The following is a 24,201-nucleotide window of genomic DNA, read 5'->3' as shown; positions in this document are numbered from 1 at the left end:
TGGATCTGGTGATGTGCACACAGCTGCCTGTGTAGTAGCCAACAGACATAGTGGTGGTGGCCAGATAGGCAGCAAGGGCTGGAGCCAAGTACAGCCTCATTGGTAGCTTTTGGGAGCTTGGCTGTCAAAATACTCCTGTGGCTATACAGTCTCCCTCTGTGAGGATCTACTGCAATGGAGGGTGGTGTCAGGGTTTGGACTAGGGGCATATAGGTAAACAGCTTGGGGAGGTAGCTGTAGGTGAACATGATCATGCAGACCAGTGCCAGAGATACGGCCTGATTCAGATCCAGACTTGTACCCCAGCAGCAGGGTGGCTGTTAGCATGATTTCCTATGTGGCATTATCTACACCCATCCTCAATGTGCACACTGCAATAGAGGCTGGTAATGAGCATCAGGGTGGTGGCATTTAAATGCACAGCTAGTCCTAAGCGTACAAATTAACAGTGGGGGATGACCCACAGACCTTGCTGCCAGGCTCTGGCAGAGACAGAGATGAAGGGACTCAGGCATTTGGAATCAGGAAAAGCTAATACCTGTTGGGCAGAATACCTGGTGAAATCTGCAGGAAGTCTGGAATAGTTGTGCTGTCTGTTGGTTCCTTTTTCAGTGGCAAAAGCTGCTGAGTTTCTAGAGTACATCACTATGAACCACAGTCACTCCTGCTGCGTGACTGCCCTTAAGAGATCCTACTTTTCTTCCTTGTTCCTAGTGATCTCTGTACATCTCAGCTTGCCAGTATTAAAGCAAAACTGAAATGGGACTTTCTTACAGTGCCCCCAAAGGCTAGTTAAGCTAGTCACTCACTCTACTTGTCTTATCCTGGTGAAGGGGGAACTCTTTCTTTCTATCTGGGAAGTTTCCTTTTGGCTCTGGGCAGTGTTGCCTTGGTAGATGAGGTGATGCAGATGAAATGAAGTTGTCTTTCTTCTCTTTTGTAGTTCGCAGGGTTTTTTATGTTGCTGAAATATCTTAGGATTCCAGAGCTCTCCCAGGACTGTTTTTCTTCACATATAACTCTCTAATTGTTGATCATTTTGTGGGGTATGGAGGCTTGGGTTTCTACTAAAGGATTTTTTTAAATTTGTTTTTACTTAATCAGCTCGATTTTGTCTGTTTTATTACACTTCCATTTATTAATGGGTTTTCTGCTTATCCATTTCTCTTTATTTTCATAATTTTGTTACCCTGACTTTTCTTAAGTTCCTTTATTTTTGTTCTTTCTTCAGATGAACACTTCGACTGTTGAGAGGACACGAGGAAGTGATGTTGTTGTTTCTTAACAAACATAATTAAAGTAGTTTGGTCTCTGAATATAGTTCTGGCTGTATATCACATAAACTCTGAATGAAAGTTCCTTGATTTCATTGTTTTTATTTTTTTATTTTTATTTTTTAAAGATTTTATCTATTCATAGAGACAGAGAGAGAGAGGCAGAGACACAGGCAGGAGAAGCAGGCTCCATGCAGGGAGCCAGACGTGGGACTCGATCCCAGGTCTACAGGATCAGGCCTGGGCCGAAAGCGGCGCTAAACCGCTGAGCCACCCGGGCTGCCCGATTTCATTGTTTTTAGAACAATTTAGCATTTTATTTTCGCTTACTTTTTCATTTGATGGTTTTTATTAACCTTAAAAATAAAACTGCCAGGGGCACCTGGGTGGCTCAATCAGCTAAACACAGACTCTTGATTTTGGTCATGATCTCAGATTTGTGAGATTGAGCCCCACATCAGACTCTGCACTGAAGAATGAAGCCTACTTAAGATTCTCTCTCTCCCTCTTCCATGCTCCCTCCTGCCTATAAGTGCATGCTGTCAATCAGTCAGTAAGTCTGCCAGTTCTTTTACCAGCAAAAACGGGTTTATTCAGGAATAGCAGAGAACTGCAATCCAGGACAAGCAAACTATGGCAAAACTATAGGCAAATCCGGGTCACCCAGGTGGCTTAGCGGTTAAGCATCTGCCTTCAGCTCAGGGTGTGATCCTGGAGTCCCAGGATCTAGTTCAACATTGGGGTCCCCACAGGGAGCCTGCTTCTCCCTCTGCCTGTGTCACTGCCTCTCTCTCTCTCTCTCTCTCTTCTGTGTGTGTCTCTCATGACTAAATAAAATTTTTAAAAAATAGACTAATCCACAGAACAAAAGAGAGAAACACTCTTTTATAGAGGAAAGGGGGATATAGGGAAGGCTATTATAAACAAAATAGGTCCATTGGAATAAACTGGGAACATGAAGTGTAGTGGCTTTTAATTGCCTGCATTGTGATGGTCTCTTATTGGCTGGGCTGTTTGCAGGGGCAGGAGTGAAGAAGAGCCTTCTTCCTGCTGGGATACTAAGGTGGGTCCTTGGTCTCTTCCTGTTGGGTTTGCAACTGAGGAATGGTAGGGTGTGAAAGCTCCCCCTGCTGGCCTCCTGACTCCATTCTAAATGAGGTTTCTGTTTATGACAATTTTCACATCCCCACCCCGGTTTTTTTTTCCCCCAACTCAAGACAGAAATGTATTTCCTCTTATATAATATGCAAAGATAGAAGGTGATTCAGAGCAGGTCTGTATCTGTATTCCATAAAGTCATTCAGTGATGCAGTTTCTTTCCATCTTGTTGCTCTGCCATTCTCCACAATGTTGTCTGTTGAATTGTCAAAGCTGGGTCACTGCCATATCCATGTTTCTACCCTCAGAAAGGAAAAAGAATGCTGGAAGACATAGCCAGTGTTTTAGGGCCAACATTCAGAAGACCCATAACTTGAACTTAGTTTACATGACTGCCCATACCTAACTGCAGGAGAGATTCCAAAAGGTAGTCTTGAGAAACCATGTGTCCAGCCATTGCCCTAATACTAGGGAAGAAAGGGAGAATGGATTTAAGGGATTAACACCAGTCTGCCACAAGATAACTAACCAACTGACTCTCGTTAGAAAGTTCAGGGATGTAGAGCTTCTGAATATTGAAGGGACAGTGAAGGAACCTGCAAAGGACAATGGTTGTTATAGAGGCTTCTGTTGTGGGGACAGTGAGGGGTCCAGGGCTCCTTGTAACATTGGTACTCCAATAAGTGATTCTAGTAAGCACTTCTAAAAGTAGAGGAGCAGTTGTACTCAGTGTAGGTTATCCAATTTGTAAATGAGCCAGGCTTCTGAAGCCTTTCTTCCTTAATGTTCACCACACAGCCTTGGATGAAGACTGTATCTGTGAGGCCTGAGCTCTCTTTTTGGGTTTTATTATTTTTTGTGTGTGTGCTTATTTCCTTTTCTGTTCCCCACCCCCTTTTCTCTTTTTTCATCATTGTAGGTATGCTCTTTATTCCCCAAACCCTGTTTTACCCATCACCTCATCCATCACCCCATACACCTGCCTTCTGGTAACCATCACTTTGTTTTCTATAGTTAAGATTCTTTTTCTTGATTTGTTTCTGTCTCTGTCTCTCCTTTTCTCCTTTTGCTCATTTGTTTTGTTTCTTAAATTCCACATGAGTGAAATCATGAGGTTTGTCTTTCTCTGACTGACTTATTTCACTTAGCATGATACTGTCTAGCTCCATCCATATTGTTGCAAGTGACAATATTTCAGTCTTTTTTATTGTCAAATAATATTCCAATGTGTGTGTATCATATTGTCTTTATCCATTAATCTATCACTCAGCACTGGGCTGCTTCCATAATTTGGCTATTGTAAATAATGCTGTAATAAACATAGAAGTGCATGTATCCCTTTGGGTTAGTGTTTTTGAATTTTTTTGGTAAATACCCAGTAGTGTGATTGATTACTGCAACCTAGGGAAGTTCTGTTTTTAATTTTGTGAGGAACTTCTGCACTGGTTTCCACAGTGGCTGAACCAATTTGCATTCCCATCAGCAGTGTACAAGGGTTCCTTTTTCTCCACATCTCACCAATACCTGTTCATTTCTTGTGTTTTTTATTTTAGCCATTCTGACAGGTATGTGGTAATACCTCTTAGGTGTTTCCTTCTTTTTTTTTTTTTTAGATTTATTTATTTAATTAATTTTTTTGTTTATTATTCTTCTAAGATTTTATTTATTTGAGCACAAGCAGGAGGAGAGGCAGAAGGAGAAAAAAAGGGAGAAGCAGACTGTCTGCTGAACAGGGAACTTAGGTGGGGTTCGATCCCAGGCCCCTGGGATCACCCAAGCTGAAGCCAGACACTTAACCAACTGAGCCACCCAGCTGCCCCTTAAGATAGATTTATTTTAGAGAGAGTGTGTGCATCCCAGACTCTCTGATGAGCAATGAGCCCTAGTCCCAGGACCCTGAGATTATTACCTAAGTTGAAATCAAGAGCTGGCTGCTTAACCAACTGAGCCATTTTTAGGTGCTCCACTCTCCTTGTAGTTTTGATTTGCATTTCCATGATGATGTGATGTTGAGCATCTGTTCATATGCCATGTGTATGTCTTCTTTAGAGAAATATCTATTCATGTCTTCTGCTCATTTTAATTGGATTGTTTTTTGGATATTAAGTTTTATAAGTTCTTTTGCTTTTATTTCCCTTGCCTTAGGAGATGTATCTAGAAGTTGCTTTGGCTGATGTTGGAGAAATTACCATTTGTGCTCTCTTCTAGGATGATTATAATCTCAGGCCTCATATTTAGGTCTTTAATCCATTTAGGGGTTTAGTGGTGGTGGGTTTTTTGTTGATTGATTGATTGATGCATTTATGCCCACTGTGGAGCCCAGTGCACAGCTTGAACTCAAGACCCTATTTAGGTCTTTAATCCACTCTGGGTTTTTTTGTTATTGCTGCTGCTTATATTTGTTTTATAAGGAGGCTTTATGCCCAGCATGGACCCCAGTGCAGGGGCTTGAATTCATGACCCTGAGATGAAGACCTGAGCTGAGATCAAGACTTGGACACTTAACCAACCAAGCCATCCAGGCACCCCATTTAATCCATCTTGAATTTATTTTTCTGTATGGTGTAAGAAAGTGATCCAGGTTTTTTGCACATAGCTGTCCAGTTTTCCCAATACCATTTGTGGAAAAGACTATCTTTTTCCCATTGTATATTCATTCTTAATTAATCAAAGATTTGGGATCCCTGGGTGGTGCAGCGGTTTAGCACCTGCCTTTGGCCCAGGGCGCGATCCTGCAGACCCGGGATCGAATCCCACATCGGGCTCCCAGTGCATGGAGCCTGCTTCTCCCTCTGCCTATGTCTCTGCCTCTCTCTCTCTGTGTGTGACTATTATAAATAAATAAAAATTTAAAAAAAAAAAGATTACTTGACCATATAATTGTGGGTTCATTTCTGGGTTTTCTATCCCATTCTATTGATCTCTGTATCTATTGCCAGTATCATACTGTTTTAATTACTACTGCTTTATAATGTAACTTGAAATCTAGAATTACATCTCCAGTTCTTTCTTTTTCAAGACTGCTTCGACTATTTGAGGTCTTTTTTGGTTCCGTACAATTTTAAGATTGTTCATTCTAGTTCTGTAGAAAATGCTATTGGTATTTGATCTGTAGATTACTTGGAGTGATACATTTTTTTAAATTTTATTTATTTATTCATGATAGAGAGAGAGGCAGAGGCAGAGACACAGGCAGAGGGAGAAGCAGGCTCCATGGAGGGAGCCTGACGTGGGACTCGATCCCGGGTCTCCAGGATCACTCCCTGGGCTGAAGGCGGCGCTAAACCTCTGAGCCACCCGGGCTGCCCTGATACAGACATTTTAACAGTATTTGTTCCTCCAACCCATTAGCATGGAATGTTTTTCCATTTCTTTGTGTTGTCTTGAATTTCTTTCATCAGTGTTTTATAATTTTCAGAGTACAGGTCTTTCATCTCTTTAAGCTTATTTCTAGATATCTTATTGTTTTGGGTGCAATTGTAATTGGAATTTTTTCTTCATTTCACTTTCTGCTGCTTCATTATTAGTGTATAGGAATGCAGCAGATTTCTGTACAATAATTTTGTATCCTGTGACTTTACTGACTTCATTTATCAGTTCTAGCAGTTTTTTGGTGGAATCTTTATGGATGCACGTGTGTGTGTGTGTGTGTGTGTGTGTTATATTATTTGCAAACACTGAGAGTTCTACTTCTTCCTTCCCAATTTAGATGCCTTTTATTTCTTTATGTTGTCTCATTGCTGTGGCTAGGATATGCTGAATAAAAGTGGTGAGATGGACATCCTTGTCACTTTGTTGACCTTTGGGGAAAAGCTCTCAGTTTTTCACTATTATTGTGATGTTGACTGTGGATTTTTCATGGAAGACTTTATTACCTTGAGTTATATTCCCTCTAGACTTACATTGAGGAGAGTTTTTATACATGAGTGAATGTTGTAAACTTTGTCAAATGCTTTTTCTACATCTACTGAAATGATTATATGCTTTTTATCCTTTGTCTTATTGATGTAATATATCATGTTGATTGTTTTGTTTTGCAAATATTGAACGACTCTTTCATTCCAAGAATAAATCCCACTTGATCGTGGTATATTTTTTTTATGTATTGTTGGAATCAGTTTTCTAATATTTTTCTGAGAACTTTTATATTTATATTCATGAAAGATACTGGTCTGTAGTTTTCTTTTTTTGTGTTGTCTGTATCTGGGTTTTGGTACTAGTGATACTGGCCTCATAGAATGAATTTGGAAGTTTTCTTTCCTCTTGCATTTTTTGGAATCGTTTGAAAAGAACAGGTAGTAACTGTTTTACTACCTACGTATTTAGTAGAATTTGCCTATTAAGCTCTCTGGTCCTGGACTTAGGTTTTTTGGGAGTTTTTTTATTAATGATTCAATTTTATTGTTTATGATCAGTCTTTTCAAATTTTCTATTCTTTCTCCTTCCTATCTCCTGGTAGGTTGTATGTTTCTGTGAATTTATCCATTTCTTCTAAGTTGTCCAGTTTGTTGGCATGTAAGTTTTTATGATATTCTGTTACAGCTGTTTTTATTTCAGTGGTGTTGGTTTTTTCTGTTTAATTATTGATTTTGTTTATTTGGGTCCTCTCCCCGTCTCTCGCTCTTTTTTTTTTTTTCCTGATGTGTTTGGCTAGAGGTTTATCAATTTTCTTGACCTTTGTCTAAGAACCAGTTCCTGATTTCATTGACTTTTTTTTTTTTTTTTTTTTTTAGTTTCTATATAATTTATTTCTGTTTTCTTTATTATTTCCTTATTTGCTAGTTTGGGGTTTTGGTTCTTTTTCTAGTTCCTTTAGGTATATGATTAGGTTGTTTGAGATTTTTCTGACTTTTTGAAGTAGGCCTGTATTTGCTATAAACTTCCCTCTTAGAATAGCTTTTGCTGCATCCCAAAGATTTTGGACCATTGTGTTTTCATTTTCATTTGTTTCTTTGTAATTTTTTATGTCATCTTGATGTCTTAGTTGACCCATTCATTGTTTAGTAGTATATTTAACCTCCATATATCTGTCCTCTTTGCAGATTTTTTTTGCTTGTGGTTGATTTCTGGTTTCATAGTGTTGTATTCAGAAAAGAAGCATAGTGTGACTTCAATCTTTTTCAATTTGTTGAGACTTGTTTTGTTGCCTAATATATTATCTCTTCTAAACAAAACAAAATATAAAGCCACTATTTCCTTGTTAATTTTCTATTTGGATGATCTATCCATTGACACAAGTGGTGTGTTCAAGTGCCCTACTTAAGGGGCATCTGGGTGGCTCAGTTGGTAAAGTGTCTGCCTTCAGTTCAGGTCACAGTTTCAGGGTCCTGGATTGAGCCCTTGTCGGGCTCTCTGCTCATGGGGAGGTCAGCTGTTCCCTCTCCCTCTGTGCTCACTCAATCTTGTTCTCTCTCAAGTAAATAAAATCTTTAAAATAAAGTGCCCTACTTAATGTATTACCTTCAGTTATTTCCATTTTTTATTAACTATTTTATGTTTTAGGTGTATAAATATTTACAGTTGTTATATCTTGTTGATTGTTCCTTTATTATTATATAGCATCCTTCTTTGTCTGCTGTTATACTCTTTGTATTAAAGTCGATTTTGTCTTACACAAGTATTGCTACCCTGACTCGCTTTTGACATCCATTTGCATGAAAGATGGTTCTCTATTCCCTTACATTCATTTTGCAGATATCTTGGGCTTTTAAAATGAGTCTCCTGTAGGCAACCTATAGATAGGGTTTGTTTTTTTATTCACTCTGTCACCCTATGTCTTTTGATGGGAGCATTTAGTCCATTTACATTCAAAGTAATTATTTATTGATAGGTATGTATTTACTGCCATTTTGTTACTTGTTCTGTGGGTTTTTTTATAGATTTAGTCTGTTCTTTTTTTGCTCTCTGTCATGGCTTACTTATATTGGCTTTCTTTAGTAATATACTGAGATTCTTTTCTCTTTATTTTTTGCATATCACTGGTTTTTGATATATGCTTATCATTAGGTTTGTATATAACATCTGCATATATAGGCTGTATCAGTTCATGGTCATTTAAATTTGAACCCATTTCTTACCTGTCTCTCCCCACATTTAAGTATATGGTGTCATATTCATCTTTTTATTTTGTGAATCCTTTGGCTGATTTTTACAGAAATATTTACTTTTATACTCTCACTTGTGGTCTTTCCTTTCCAGTTAGAGAGGCTCCTTTATTACTTCTTGTAGGGTTGGTTTGGTGGCCATGAACTTTTTTGTTTTTGTTTGTCTGAAAATTCTGTCTCTCCTTCTCATCTAAATGGTAGCCTTGTTGGATAGCATATTCTTGACTGCCTGCAGATTTTTCCCTTCTAACACTTTGAATATATCATATCACTCCCTTCAGACCTGGAAAGTTTCTGTTGAAAATCCACTGATAGCCTTATGAGGTTTCCCTTGTATGTAACTGTTTTCTTTTCTCTTGCTGCTGTTTTTCCTTTAATGATACTTTCTGCCATTTTAATTACTATGAGTCTTGGTGTGTGGACCTCCTTGAGTTGAATTTTTGGGGAGCTCTCTGTGCTTCCTGGATCTGGATATCAGTTTCCTTCCCCAGATTAGGGAACTTTTCAGCTGTTATTTTTTCAAATAAATTTTCTGCCCCTCTTCTCTTTTTCTTCTGAGTTACATATAATGCAAATATTATTACACTTGATGGAATCACTGAGTTCCCTAAGACTGTTCTTAATTTGAATAGTTTTTTTTCTTCTCCTTTTCTCAGATTACCTTCCATTACTCTCTTTTTTTGGGTCAGTTATTTCTTCCTCTACTTCATCTAGCCTGCTATTTATTCATCAGGTGTATTTTTAATTGCATATATTATGTCCTTGATCTCTGGTTATTTTTAATCTCTGTGTTAGGGTCTCATTGATATTTTCCACTCTTCTCAAGTCCATTGAGTATCTTTATGATAATTAAATTCTCTATCAGGCATATTCTGTCCATTTTGTTTAGCTCTCTCATTGTGGTTTGGGTCTGTTCTTTCATGTGCAAAGTGTTTCTGTTCTCATTTTCTCTGAATTTCTGTGTGTGTTAGGAAGGTCAGCTACTTCCTGCTTTTTTTTTTTAAGATTTTATTTACTTATTCATGAGAGACATAGGCAGAGGGAAAAGCAGGCTCCCTGGGAAGAGCCTGATGTGGGTACTCAATCCTGGGATCATGCCCTGAACCAAAGGCAGATGCTTACCTACTGAGCCACCCAGGTGTCCCTACTTCTTGCTCTCAACACTAATAGTCTTATGAAGAAAAGTCCTATAGTGCTCTGCAATGCAGTGTTCCTATTCCCCAGGGCCTGGAGCATTGGGAAGTGTCTCTGTGTGTTCTCTGCTGTTGAGTCTTGACCTCTTTTGCCTTCAGTCCAACTGCAGAGGTTCTCTTTGGCTATTGTGGGCAGTGTTTGGTCTGCAGTAGGGGTGGGGTGCATTTTAACAAAGTGTGCGATAGCCTGCTTGCAAAATGAGACCTGCCTCCTGAAGGAACTGAGGTTTCACAAAACATGTGTTGAGAGATGTAGTGTTGGCAGGGTTTGTGCCAGACTTCTCAGGGATGGGACCTCCTTCTCTTGTACAGAGTTAAGTGTTACTGGGAAGGGAGATCCACTGAAGCATGGGGTTAGGGGGTGGGCAGCAGGGCTTGGTGTAAGCAAGTTAGGTAATGAGTGTTGGCTTCACTGGTTCCCATAGGTGGCCATTGTTTATATGGAGGGGAGGACAGAGCAGGGAAGGGAAATGGCACCTGCCAGCTCCTTTATTCCTGGAGGAGCCCTGTGAGCCCTGTGTCTCTAGGCCACACTGAAAAGAGCACATCACTCTCCCTTCTGTTTGCTCTCCGTGTTTTTCAAACTGCTGGTTCGGTGCTCTATCTGCTTATGCTGTTTGTTGTGCTGTCTCGGTAAGGGTATGGACTGAGCTTCCTAACACCCTCTGCACTACCCAGAGCTGAGTCCTGCTTGGAACCAACTGTTAGATATCACTTGTCAGTTTTTCCAAATTATATTTGGGAGAACATCCTTTTGGACCTTGACAGAGGTTTGGCTGTTGATCTCCTGAGTGCAGCATTTTTGGCAGAAGAAATATCAGGTGGTTCCCTTTGGCCTCCAGGGAGTTAAGTCTGGAATGCCTAGGAACCTTAATAATAGCTAGAGCCACTGGCAAAACTATGACATCTAATACATTTTGGACACACAAGTCATTTTTAGTCTCATTGGAAGTAAGGACACCTTATGTTTTCATAATATTCCAAAGTCATGAGCTCTCCCCCAAGGTATACCAAGTGTCAGTATAAATGTTTGTACCTTTACCTTTGACTAAGGTACAAGCTCTAGTAAGGATGTATAATTCAGCCTCTTGGGCTAAAGTAGTCAAAGGTTAAAGGTGCCATCTCGATGACTTCAAAAGGAGTATCCAATAACATGCTAAGAACAGTATTTACCATTTTTATCCTTTAAATAAGAACTATCAATAAACCATGAAAAATATGCATTGGTTAAAGGAGTTTCCTATAAATTGTCACAGGGAGTCAAAAGGTGAGCTGTCAACATTAAGTAGTCCTAAGGGGTTTCATCCGTGAAGCAGGGGAGAATAGCAGGGTTAAGGTTATTGCAATGAGAAAGTTATATGAGGAGCAGTTAGCATGAGGATTTCATGAGGTCAGCAAGAGTGATGAGAATTCAGGATGGCTTCTGCTGTGTGTGGCACAAGGATTCTTAAAGGAAACCCACTATTTCTTCAATGGCCTTAACTAAAAAGGCAGTGGCAGTAAAGGCTCTGAGACAAAAAGGCATATCCTCGTGCTCAGGGTCTAGTTGTTGGCTCTTAATAGCCTATGCGTCCATGAGAGTCTTCATATTCTAGGGTCAGTACTCCAACGGCAGTCTCTTCCTTCTTACATACAAAGGAAAAAAGGGAAGTTGATTATCAGGATGTCTGAGAGCAAGGGGCTTTATTTTTTATTAGGCTTTCAGTTCTCAAAGGCTGTATTATCCTTATCTTTTCAAATAATAGGGTTATGTTTGTCATTTTTTAATAAGGCCTATGAAGGTTGAGCCATAGTAAAGAAGTTTGGGATTCAATTTTGACAGTAGCCAGCCAGTCTAAGAAAGCTTTGTCACTGGTGCTTACTTTTAGGTTTGGGGAAATTCAGGATGCCTTGACGTCTACCTGGATCCAAATGTAATCCACCTTCTGGGATCAGGTGCCCTAACCTGAGTTTGAGCAAAACTGCAGTTTTTCTTTGGAAATTTTATGTCCCTTTAAGGCCAAAAGTTTTAATAAGTAAGTGCTGTCCTCTTGTGAAGAGGTTTAAAAAGGGGAGAAGTATATCTTCTACATTTTATAAATTAGAACCTATAGAAAACCTGATATCCAAATCAGCTTTTCTGTGAAAAGGAAGGACTATTTGAAACCTTTGGGGAATTCTGTCCAAGTGTAAAGCAAAAAGATACTGGCTCTTGCTATCAACTAGAATACTAAAATGCACTGCATAGATCAATTACAATGAAAAATTTTCTTTCAGTGGTAATGGATGTCAGTTGCACATGAGGGTTAGGAACAACAAGGTGTGCCAAGAGAGGGATAGCAATGTTATTTATTGCTCAGAGATCCTGGAAAAGCTTCCAGCCTCAGCCACTGGGTTTCCTCCGGTAAAATACGTATTACATGAGGCCTTGGGCCTTGTAATCTTGTGTTACGCATTTGACACCTGAAAGGGCTTCTTTACTTCTTAATTATGAGATAAGGTTTTGAGGATTCTATTTGAATTTTAGTGGGAGGTGCACTTGGATTCTGCCAAAATCATTTGGGGATTTTGCCCCTAAAGAGGATGGTAGGTGATTCAATAGGAACAGATAAAACATGCCAAAGGTCATCTAATTCCCCTGTTGGCTATTCAAATTCTAGAATTATTTCCCTCTTTGGGGAGAAAGAAATTCTGGCGTAAGATGCTTTTCTAAGAAATTTAGGCCCAATAAATGAATAAGGGTGCAATAACTAAGGAAAAAAGAGCCTAGACAAAAGGGAATAGATTCAGAGACAGGAACTTGTTGCGGTTTATTAGAGATCTCCACTATTTGAACCATTTTACTACTATTATGAGGCAGGGATAGTGTGGTAGCAGTGGGCTGGATGACAAAGTGTAGCTCTGATGTCAATTTGGAGAGAGATTTGTTCCAATCTTGAGTGATTTCTCCAAGCTGATTAAGAGGAAAGAGCCCCTGCAGTTCCTTAGAGCCCCGTCATTGGGAAATTAAGAGGTCATTAAAAAGACTGACTAGAGGGCTGAAAGTGCCTGGAGAGCTTAAATTTATAACCTTTTTGTTCTTTTCAGCTGCCTTGGCTCTTTGCAATAATAGCAGAAACTAGGTTTTTTGGTTTTGTGTTTAAGGGCCTTCATTTGCTGGAGTTGAAAATTGATAATCTTAGCAGGCTTTTAGGTGACTCACCTAGGATGTGAGCAAGCTGGTTTGCTATATTCACTAAATCTGGAGTGGCAATTTACCATTTCATCCTGATCTAAAGGAGAAATTCCCAAATTGGAACATTAATAAACATAGAGTTAAATGCTACCTGGGTGGACTCAACATCTAAAGAAAAGATCAGAATTTTCTTTAAGGACAGTTGGTGTCAATTGTAATCGTCATGAATGGGTTCGTCAAGCATTTGTGTGCAAGCCTGAGTTTTATTTCAGACAGTGAGCTTAGGAAATGCTACTGTAATTGCTTGGTGGAGATTTCCAACAAGTGTTCTATCATCTTACCAAAGGTTAGAGGTTTGTTTTTCAGGATGTTCTCTAGCTAGTTTCATCCAGTGTTTGGCCTGGTTCTCACCAACAAGCCCATGGGATAATTGATATTCAAACTTACCATCTTGGTTTCTCATGCTATATTTTTATAACTATGCTGTATTTTTCAGCAAACTTATTGGGACCCTCAGTCACTTTAGGAAACTCATTAACCATGGCTTACAATTGAGCCTTAGTCCACAGACCGTAGGGTTTATTTAGGTCTTCAGAAAACTTAACTTTAAAGAAGCAGGTTTTAATAGGTTCAGGAGAGGAAGGAGCAGAGAGATGAGTAGGAAAAGGCAAGTTCAGCAGAGAGAATAGACAAAAATGGTATCAGAGGTGGGGCCTGAGTACAAAATGGGTGCAGATGGAGGGAGGGAGAAAAGAGCCTCAGAAGCCATTTTGATGTCTTTCAGTTGTTTGCCTCAGTTGATTCAGAAATAGCTTTTTTTTTGGGGGGGGGGGGGGACACACCTCAATCCTGAAAACATCTGGAAGCCCCAAGGTACTATTTAAAATAGGCATCCCAGGGGCACCTGGGTGGCTCAGTGGTTGAGCCTCTACAGGTCAGGTCATGATCCCGAGGTCCTGGGATTGAGTCCTGCATCGGGCTCCCTGCTCAGCAGAGGCCTGCTTCTCCCTCTTCCTAGGTCTCTGCCTCTCTCTGTGTATCTCTCATGAATAAATAAATAAAATCTTTTAAAATAAAATAAGCATCCCAGAGATGAAGAATTTGCCCAACAAAGTTAAAGGAATTCATGACCACTAAACTAACCCTACAAGAAATTTTAAAGGGGACTTTTTTTAGTGGAAAGACCATAAGTAGGAGTAAGAAAAGTAGGAAACAAACGATATTTTATATCTATAAAATCAGTCAAGGGATTCACAAAATAAAAGAATGTAAATTATGAAAGCATATACCTCAAATGTAGGGGGGGAGAAGGTTAAAGAATAGGTTCAAACTTAAACGACCATCAACTAAATATAGATTGCTGTATGCAGAAGATGTTATATTTAATGGTAACCACAATTCAAAAACCAGTAAAAGATATATAAAGAATAAAGAGAAAGGAACCCAAGTATATCACTTAGGCCACTAATCAGAGAAGGAAAAAGAGAAAGGAACAGAAAAGAACTACAAAAACAACCATAAGACAAGTAACAAAATGGCAATAAATACCTATCAATAATAACTTTGAATGGCAATGGACTGAACACTCCAATCAAAAGACAGTATTGGAATGGATAAAAAGCAAGACTTATCTATATGCTGCCTACAAGAGACTCATTTCAGACCTAAAAACACCTTCCAAATGAACACAAGGGAATGAAGAAACATCTCTCATGAAAATGGATATCAAAAGAAAGCCCAAGTGGCAAAATACCCTTTTCTTTAAGACAAAATAGACTTTAAAACAAAGATTATAACAAGATACAAAAAAGGACATTATATAATAATAAAGGGGACAATAAGATATAGGTTGTAAATATTTGTGCATCCAACATAGGAGTACCCAAATACATAAAACATTAAATAACCAACATAAAGGAACTGATCAACAGTAATACAATAATAGTAAAGGACTTTAACACCCCACTCAGAGTGATGGACACATCATACAAACAAAAAATCAACAAGGACATTGGCTTTGAATGACACATTGGACCAGATGGATCTAACATAACATTCAGAACATTCCATCCTAAAACAGCAAAATATACATTCTTTTCAAGTGCACATAGCTCTCCAGAACAGATCATGTATTAGGCCACAAAACCAGTCTCAATGAATTGAAAAAAATTGAAGTCCTACCATTCATCTTTTTTTGAACACAATAATATAAAACTAAAAATCAACCTTAAGAAAAAAGTCTAGAAAGAAGACATTTACATGGAGGCTAAATAACATGCTACTAAACAATGAGTGGATCAACCAAGAAATCAAAAAGGACATTAAAAATTACATGGAAACAAAGGAAATGAAAACACAATGGTCCAAAATCTTTGGAATACAGCAAAAGCTATTCTAAGAGGGAAGTTTATTGCAATACAGGCCTACCTCAAGAAGCAAAAAAGTCTCAACTTAACATTATACCTAAAGGAACTAGAAAAAGAAGCACAAACAAAACCCAAACCAGCAGAAGGAAGAAATTATAAGTATTAGAGCAGAAATAAATGAAATAGTAACTAAAAATACAGAACAATGACCTAGAGCTGGTTCTTTGAAAAGATCAACAAAATTAATAAGCATTGACCCAGATTTGACAAAAAGAGAGAGGACTCAATCAGGAATGAGGAAAAATAACCAACACTACAGAAATATACAGGATTTTAAGAGAATATTATGAAAAATTATATGCCAACAAATTGGACATCCTAGAAGAAACACACAAATTTCTATAAACATTTACCTTCCAAAAACTATCAGGAAGAAATAGTAAATTTGAACAGACCAATTACAAGGAATGACATTGAACCAATAATCAAAATACTCCTCACAAACAAAAGTCCAGAACCAGATGCCTTCAGAGGTGAATTCTACCAAACATTTAAAGAATTAACTCCTTATCAGTCTTCTCAAACTATTCAAAAAATTAGTAGTTGGAGAAAAAGGTTCTATAGTCTTTCTATGAGGCCAGAATTTCCTGGACTCCAAAACCAGATAAAGACACTATAGAAAAAGAAAAAAAAAAAATTATAGGCCAGGATCTCTGACAAACAAAAATTCAAAAATGCTCAACAAAATATTAGCAAACTGAATCCAACAATATATTTTAAAAAGCATTCACAATCAAACGGGATTTATTCTAGGGATGCAAGAGTGGTTCAGTATTCCCAAATCAGTCAACATGATACATCACATCAACAAGGGAAAGGATGAAAAGCATATGATCATTTCAATAGATACAGAAAAAGCATTTGACAAAGTACATCATTCATTCACAATAAAAACCCTCAACAAAGCATAAGGTTTAGAGGGACATACTTCAACATGATAAAGGCCATATACGAAAAACCCACAGCAAACATTGTACTTAATGGTGAAAAACTAAGCTTTTCCCCTAAGATCAGGAACATGACAAGGATGTCCACTCTCACCACTTTTAGTCAACATAGTATTGGTCCTAGCCACAGCAACCAGACAACAAAAACAAAAAACATCCAAATTGGTAAAGAAGTAAAACATTCACCTATTTACAGATGAGTTGATACTGTATGTAGAAAACCCTAAAGACTCTGCCAAAAAAGTACTAGAATTGATAAATGAATTCAGTAAGGTTGTAGAATACAAAATCAGTATACAGAAAATCAAGGCACCTCGCTAGCTTAGTCAATGAAGTATGTGATTCGATCTCAGGGTTGTGAGGTCAAGCTCCATGTTGGGTGTGGAGCCTACTTTAAAATTTTTTTTCTCTTTTCAGAAGTCTGTTGTATTTTTTTTAAAACTTTTTACAAATTTTATTTATGTGACAGAGCACAAGCAGGGGAAACAGAAGGCAGAGGGAGTAGCAGACAGAGGGAGAGGCAGGCTCCCCCTGAGCAAGGAACCCAATGCGAGACTCAATCCCAGGAACCTAGGATCATGACCTGAGTCAAAGGCAGACACTTAACTGACTAAGCCACTCAGTCACTTCATCCATTGCATGAGAAATTAAGGGGGGAAAGCCTTTTACAGTTGCACCAAAAATAGTAAAAACCTAACTAACTGGATGCAGGAGGTGAAAGACCTAAACTCTGAAAACTAAGAAACACTGATGAAAGAAACAAGACAATACAAATGGAAACATACTCCATTCTCATGGATTTGAAAAATACTGTTAAAATGTCCATACAACAAAAGAAACCTAGATATAATGCAATCTCTATCAAAATACCAACAGCATTTTTCAAAAAACTAGAACAAATAATACTACAATATGTATGGAATCAGTTAAAGACCTCAAATAGCCAAAGCATCTTGAAAAAGAACAAAACTAGAAGTATCACAACCACAGATTTCAAGTTACACTGCAAAACTATAGTAATCAAAACAGTATGGCACAAATATAAACAGGTGGATCAATAGAACAGAATAGAGAACCCAGAAATAAATCCATGATTATGTGGTTAATTAATCTTCGAGAAAGGAGGCAAGAATGTGCAATGGGAAAAAGTCTCTTCAACAAATGGTGTTGGGAACACTGGACAGCTACATATAAAAGAATGATACTGGACTACTTTTTTACACCATACACAAAAATTAAACTCACAAAGGACTAAAGACCTAAATGTGAGACCTGAAACTATAAAAATCCTTGAGGAGAGCACAAGCAGTAATTTCCCTGACATCAGCTATAGCAGTATCTTTCTAGGTATGTCTTCTGAGACAAATGAAACAAAAAACTTTGGGACTGCACCAAAATACAAAGTTTCTGCAGGGACACCTGGGTGGCTTACTAGTTGAGCATCTACCTTTGGCTCAGGTCATGATCCTGAGGTCCTGGGATCGAGTCCCACATTGGGCTCCCCACAAAAAGGCTGCTTCTCCCTCTGCCTATGTCTCTGCCTCTCTCTGTCTCTCATGAATAAATATTTTTTTAAATTAAAATAAATACATTTCTGCACAGCAAAGGAAGCAGCCAAGAAAAGGAAAAGTCAGCATACTGAATGGGAGAAGATATTTGCAAATGACACATCTGATAAAAAGTTAGTGTCCAAGTATACAAAGAACTTATACAACTCAACAAAACAAATATTCTGATTAAAAAAATGGGCTTAAGACAGGAACAGACATTTCTCCCAAGAAGACATACAAACACTAACAGACACATGGAAAGATGCTCAACATCACTTATCAGAGTATTGCAAATCAAAACCGCAGTATCTCACACCTGTCAGAATGGCTAAAAACAAAAACACAAATATAGTAAGTGTTAATGTGGATATGGAGAAAAAGGAATCCCCCTTGCGCTGTTGGTGGGAATGCAAACTGGTGCAGCCACTGTGGAAAACAGTATGGAGGTTCCTCAAAAAATTAAAAATAGGGGGATCCCTGGGTGGCTAAGCGGTTTGGCACCTGCCTTTGGCCCAGGGCGTGATCCTGGAGTGCCAGGAATGAGTCCCACATCGGGCTAAGCATGGAGCCTGCTTCTCCCTCTGCCTGTCTCTGCCTCTATCTCTGTGTGTGTCTCTCATGAATAAATAAATAAAATCTTTAAAAAATTAAAAACGGAACTACCATATGATCCACTGATTCCACTACTGGATATACACCAAAGAATACAAAACCACTAATTCAAAAAGATGTATGCACCCCTATGCTTATTGCAGCATTATTTATAATAGCCAAACTATGGAAGCAGTGCAAGTGTCCATCAGGTGAATGGATAAAGAAAAGGTTATATATACATACAATGGAATATTAGCCATAAAAAAATGAGATCCTACCATTTGCAACAATGTGGGTGGATCTACAGGGTATACAATGCTAAGTGAAATAAGTCAGAGAAAGGACACATATACAATTTCACTCATATTTGGAATTTAAATGAATGAGGAAAAAAGAAACAAACAAAAAAACAGACTCTGAACTATAGAGAGCAAACTAATAGTTACCAGAAGGGATATGGGGGGAGGAGGGAAGACAAATGTATTAAATAGGTAAAGGGGCTTAAGGGTACATGTGTCTGATGGGCACTGTGTAATGTACAGAACTGTTGAATCACTATATTATACACCTGAAACTAATAGAACACTATATGTTAACTGTATTGGAAGTAAAGTTTTTTAAAAACTTTTCAATAAAAAATAAAATAGAATAAAATAAAATAGGCATCCTAATCCATTGTTTGTGCTTTGTTTTTCTACCAGTCACAGCCTTCTAATTTAATTTTGAGTAAAACAAGTTTGGGAATTTCAAAGTTCCCCATAATGCCATTGAAGTTCAAAATTACTTTTGGTTAAGTTGAGCCACTTAGTTATAAAATGTGCATGCATAGGGATAATAGATTTTAAACATAAAACAAGCTAGAAAAAAAAAAAAAAAAAAAGCTAGAGTCCCAGATAGGTGGGAGGGGATGGGGGGGGGCACCTTCAAGTATTTTTATGACAGGGCTCCTATTTCTTAGAGACTTTTCCCTAGAGCAGAGAAAATTTCCAAACAGCACAGTTTCAACAGGAACAGTCTGGTTCCAAAAAGGCATCAGATGGAAGGCTAGAACAGTTTCAGTAGGCACAATCTGGTTCTAGACTAGAGTTTTGCCAAAGACCCACACAATTTTATCAGGAACAGTCCAAGTCCTAAAAGGAGTTAGACAAAGGCCAAATAATCTCTGAGATTAAAACAAAACAAAACACCAAACAAAAAAACTGAAGACCTTAAAACAGAATTCCAAATGAAACCTGGGGAACTTGAACACATTAGCATGGAGCTCAAAATCCAGGAGAAAACTCACCTTCAAATTCTAGGGTTGGTGAGAAAGCACAAAACCAGTTGGCTCTGTAGGTACTATCATCTCTTTGCTTATTAGCCACAGTTGCTGAGGGTCTTCACTGGATCCCATTTCTTCTAAGTGTTAACCGTAAAAATAAAACTGCCTCTTATTTTACCTGCAAAAACACATTTCTTCAGGAATAGCAGAGAATTGCAGCCCAGGACAAACAAGATAGGGTGAAGCCATAGGCAAGTCTAAAGGAGGAAGAAGAGGAATGCCCTTTATAGAGAGAGGAAAGTGGGGTGTTGGGAAGGTTGTTACAAACAAAAAAGTTCATTGGAGGAAACTGGAAGTACAGTGGCTTTTCATTGGCTAAGATCTGACTGTCTCTCATTAGCTGGATTGTTCCTGGGGGAGGAGGAAAGCCTTTCTTCGTCCTGCTGGGATAGCAAAGTAGTATCCATGTACAAGGTCCCTCTCCTGTTGGGTCTGGAATTGAGGAGTGATAGGATGTTGAGAGCTTGCCCTGCTGGCCTGGCTCCATTCTGAATGAGGTTTCATTTATTGATTTTCACATTTTTAATTCTACACGTGGGTGGGGAGGGTTTTTTAAAATTTTTCTACCTTTGTTACATTGTTTTTGGGTATTATAACCTTTACAGTTCTTACATTTTGAATTTGGAAATGATTATGGTTTTGTGAAAGTACTTGTATAATTATTTTTTATAACTTGTTCCAAAGTTATTTGAAAAGGCATTTCTCTGTAAGATATTTACTTGCAGGCTCTTGCCTTTTCTTTCAAATACAAACTTCTGTTAAATATGTTGGCAGATTGAACACCAATAAAAAATAAATTTATATTTAAATAAATAAGTCATATCCTACTTAACTGCCACTTTTGTTAACTTCCACCTAGAAGTTCCTAGAACCATCATTTCAAAGATAGAACCCGTCTCTATTTTATCTTTCCTATATTCCCACTTAAGAAGCAATACTACAGCTTGATCACGCTATCAGCATAAAGCACCAAGATTCAAGTGAAATACATTAAGTCTCACATCAAATTTTCTTGGATACAAGTTCATTTTTTCAGTGACCAAACCCTACTGCTCTTCATTCCTCAAATGTTTCTCTCCTTGATTAATAAAATTTCTTACTTTCACTTGGAAGCAGAGTGGTCTACAAGAAAGAATAGAAGTTTTAGGTCAGATAGACCTGGATTTTAATCCAAGCTCCACCACTTATGTAACAGTTTGGTTGACCAAGTTATTTAACCTATTTAAACCTCAGTTTCCTCTCCTATAATAAAAGAATAAAAAGCCAAGAATTAATACTCCCATCAGTTGCAGGGGCTACTAGCCTTCTTAGGAAAAGCAGTCAGAGAAAATAGGAAGGTAGGAAAAGAAGACAAAAACAGCATTTAACTAGGAGTTTTAATACAGTAAATAAAAGTTTTAGAAGACATGTTTTCAAAAGAAATCAGATTTAAGAACTGTTCCAGTGAGAATTCCTATTTCCTGCATCCCCTCATCAGATTTTTGAGGAAATGTTTATTGCATTATGACCTTAGATAAATCAAGTGTTTTATGATGCAGAAGTTTTGTTTTAGTTTCAGCTGCCTGTTACTAGTTTGAAATGTTATCTTTGTGCTTACATTCTCTGTTTTTGTTGCAATTCTAGCAAATTCCCAAAATGTATTTACATTAAAAAAAAAAAATAGGGGCACGCCCGGCTGCTGTAGTTGGTGGAGCATGTGACTCATGATCTCGGGGTTGTGAGTTCAATCCACACGTTAGGTTTAGAGGTAATTTTTTTTTAAGTTTTTATTTTTAAGTAATTACTATGCCTAGAAACCTACTTTTTAAAACGTGTTTTTATCCATGTATATGTAGGATGGGAATAAAAGATCTTGCAGTACTCTTGCTATAGATCTTTCTACATTGAGAGGGAAACAAGTTTGTTACCATGTACTTTTAAGATAATTGAACTGAATAGGCATATGTTAAGTGTTAAGTCTTAACCAACACAAACAAATGGAACGATATTCTATGCTCATGGGTTGGGAGAATTAATATTGTTAAAATGTCCATACTAGGGATGCCTGGGTGGCTCGGGTTGAGCGTCTGCCTTCAGCTCAGGGCGTGATCCTGGGGTCCTGGGATCCAGTCCCGCATCAGGCTCCTATGGGGAGCCTGCTTCTCCCTCTGCCTATGTCTTTGCCACCCTACCCCCCACCTCCGCCGTGTCTCTCATTAATAAATAAGATCTAAAAAAAAAAAAAAAGTCCATACTACCCAAAGCAATCTACAGATACAGTGCAACCCCTATCAAAATACCAACAGCATTTTATATAGAACTAAAACAAATAATACTATAATTTGTATGGAACTGAATAGCCAAAGTAGTCTTGAAAAAGAAGAACAAAGCTGGAGATCTCACAACCCCAGATTTCAAGACTTCTGCAAAGCTGTAGTGATCAAAACACTATGGTACTGGCACAAAAATAGACACACAGATCAATGGAACAGAGTAGAGAACCCAGAAATAAACCCATGTTTATATGGTCAGTTAATCTACAGCGATCCTGACTAGGTAAGCTTTTGGTTTAAGTGATAGACGCTTTAAAAAAAAGGTTATTAATTCAAAGATTCCCAGGAAGGTTTTACCTGCCAAGCTGTGGGAAGGGCAAGAGGGCCTTTGGTGGACTCCGAGGTTATGTAAAAGTTTGTCTTTTATGTCTGTCAAATAATAATTGTACTTGCACTTTCTCTTTCAGTGAGGAGGTAGATTTGGAACTTCCAAGCACTGAAAATGAATATGTATCAACTTCAGAACCTGATATTGGTGGGCAACCCAAAGTGGTATTTAAAGAAAAAACAGTTACTTCTCTTGGAGTCATCGCAGATGGAGTAGCCCCAGTCTTTAAAAAGAGAAGAATTGAAAATGGGAAGTCTCGAAATTTAAGGCAACGAGGTGATGATCAGTAATTGTAAAAAGAGCTTTTTGTACCTGCTTTGTGGACAGCTTGGAGATTATACATCTTGAAGCTCCTCTGTGTTTAAATGCTAAATATTTAGATTTATTCTAAATGTATTTTATGTGAATCTAAAATAAATCTTTTTTCATGTGAAACTTATTTTTGCTCCTAAAATGGAAGCCTACCACATTTCATTGTAATACAGTGTATTATGTTCAGTGTCTAAAAGTTGCTAATTACGTCATAATATAAGATGCTATGTATCTGTTATTTACAACATGGAAAAGCAAGGCCTTTATTCCATTCTTACTCAAAAGCACATTCTTATCCTGCACTGAAAACGCATTACTTTTGCACACTGATAGTAACTTATCCAAGAAATAAGAATCAGACCACATAAGAGATGATTCACAGGCCCATGATGATTCAGTTCTGAGGATCCTGTCAGAAGGCTGATGGACAAAGTGTACGTACATGTACATGTGTTAGCTTACCATACTGAATTTAAGGTCAAGGGCCAAAGACCAGGACTGCTACTCAGGTACTTCAAATGCAGTGCTTAATATGAAATGAAAATTGGACCAAAGGTAGAAATGCGTATTTTCCCAGTTCAGTTCAAAGCAACAAGCTTTGCTTAAACATTATTACTTTGAGCCAGGCATTAGGCTAGGAGCTGAGGATCTGAAGATGAACAAGACCTATCCCTGCTCTTCATGACTTCCCACGCCCGCATAGTCGTTTCCTCAGTCGCACTCTGTTTAGCAGCCATACATGTACTGGCAAATAATTTTTAAGGCTAACTTAAAGCTATGTAGATGAAACTTTGAACAAAATTAGTATGGTCTCTGGCTTCAGTAAAGTTTTTAGTGTTCCCTTAGACAAATGAGAAATGTCTTATTTTCTAGTTAAATTTCTTTAAAAAGTAGAATTTTCTTATTTTATCCATTTGAAGTAGGTTTCTCCCCTTTATTACTCCAAATTCTTAAAATTATATTTTTTATAAATTGTACAGTATTTAACATTTGGTAGTAAATATTTGTCTTTTTAAGTTTACTAGTGTACATGTGAGAAAATGAAAGTTTATTAAAAACTTTATGAAAAATAATACTGGGTTTTTTTTCCTTCTAAAAACAGAGTCAGTGTAGCATTGGTGAAGCAGCGTTTGGAGCTTTGTCTTTATATTTGTTCAGTCTACTTATTTCATGAATATATAGCATTATGAAGATATTAGATTCTTGGTAGCCCGTTTGTCATCTCCCTGAGCAGTGCATTTTGGTTCTTGACTGTCCTCAACTGGAGAATGTAATAAAAACATAGATGGAATGCTGCTTTATTTTACCCCCTTTTAGCTCATACAAAACATGCAAAAAGCACACCTTATCAGGAGCTCAGGATGGTGAAGTAGGAGGCTCCTGAGCTCACCCTATTCCATGTTTACAACTAGGTATCTTCCACGACCAAGTCAATAACAGGGAGCACAGTCCAAAGATTGGCAAAACAAACTGTGCAACTAAATAAAGAGAAGGGACTGCATCTGCAAGGTTAGGAAGGTGCGAGAGCAGAGGGAGGTTGCCCTGGGAGGGAGGGGGCTGTGCATGTGAAGAGCGCCCGGGCATCAGG

The 24,201-nt window shown here is 38.1% G+C and overlaps 1 protein-coding gene across 1 annotated transcript in view; it reads left to right on the top strand.

Moving 5' to 3' along the window:
* The window catches only part of WBP4 (WW domain binding protein 4), a 60,741-nt gene extending 37,055 nt beyond the window's left edge, over window positions 1–23,686 (top strand). Inside the window, exon 10 of the mRNA XM_038569666.1 lies at window positions 22,381–23,686. Coding sequence (XP_038425594.1) covers window positions 22,381–22,591 — 211 coding nt within the window. The 3' untranslated portion in view covers window positions 22,592–23,686. The remainder of the gene's footprint in view (window positions 1–22,380) is intronic.
* Window positions 23,687–24,201: the final 515 nt, after the last annotated feature.

The sequence above is a fragment of the Canis lupus genome, chromosome 22, assembly GCF_011100685.1.
Source record: "Canis lupus familiaris isolate Mischka breed German Shepherd chromosome 22, alternate assembly UU_Cfam_GSD_1.0, whole genome shotgun sequence".
Classification (NCBI taxonomy): domain Eukaryota; kingdom Metazoa; phylum Chordata; class Mammalia; order Carnivora; family Canidae; genus Canis; species Canis lupus.
Note: the sequence above shows the minus strand (reverse complement) of the source record. Positions and strands in the feature narration are given on the sequence as shown.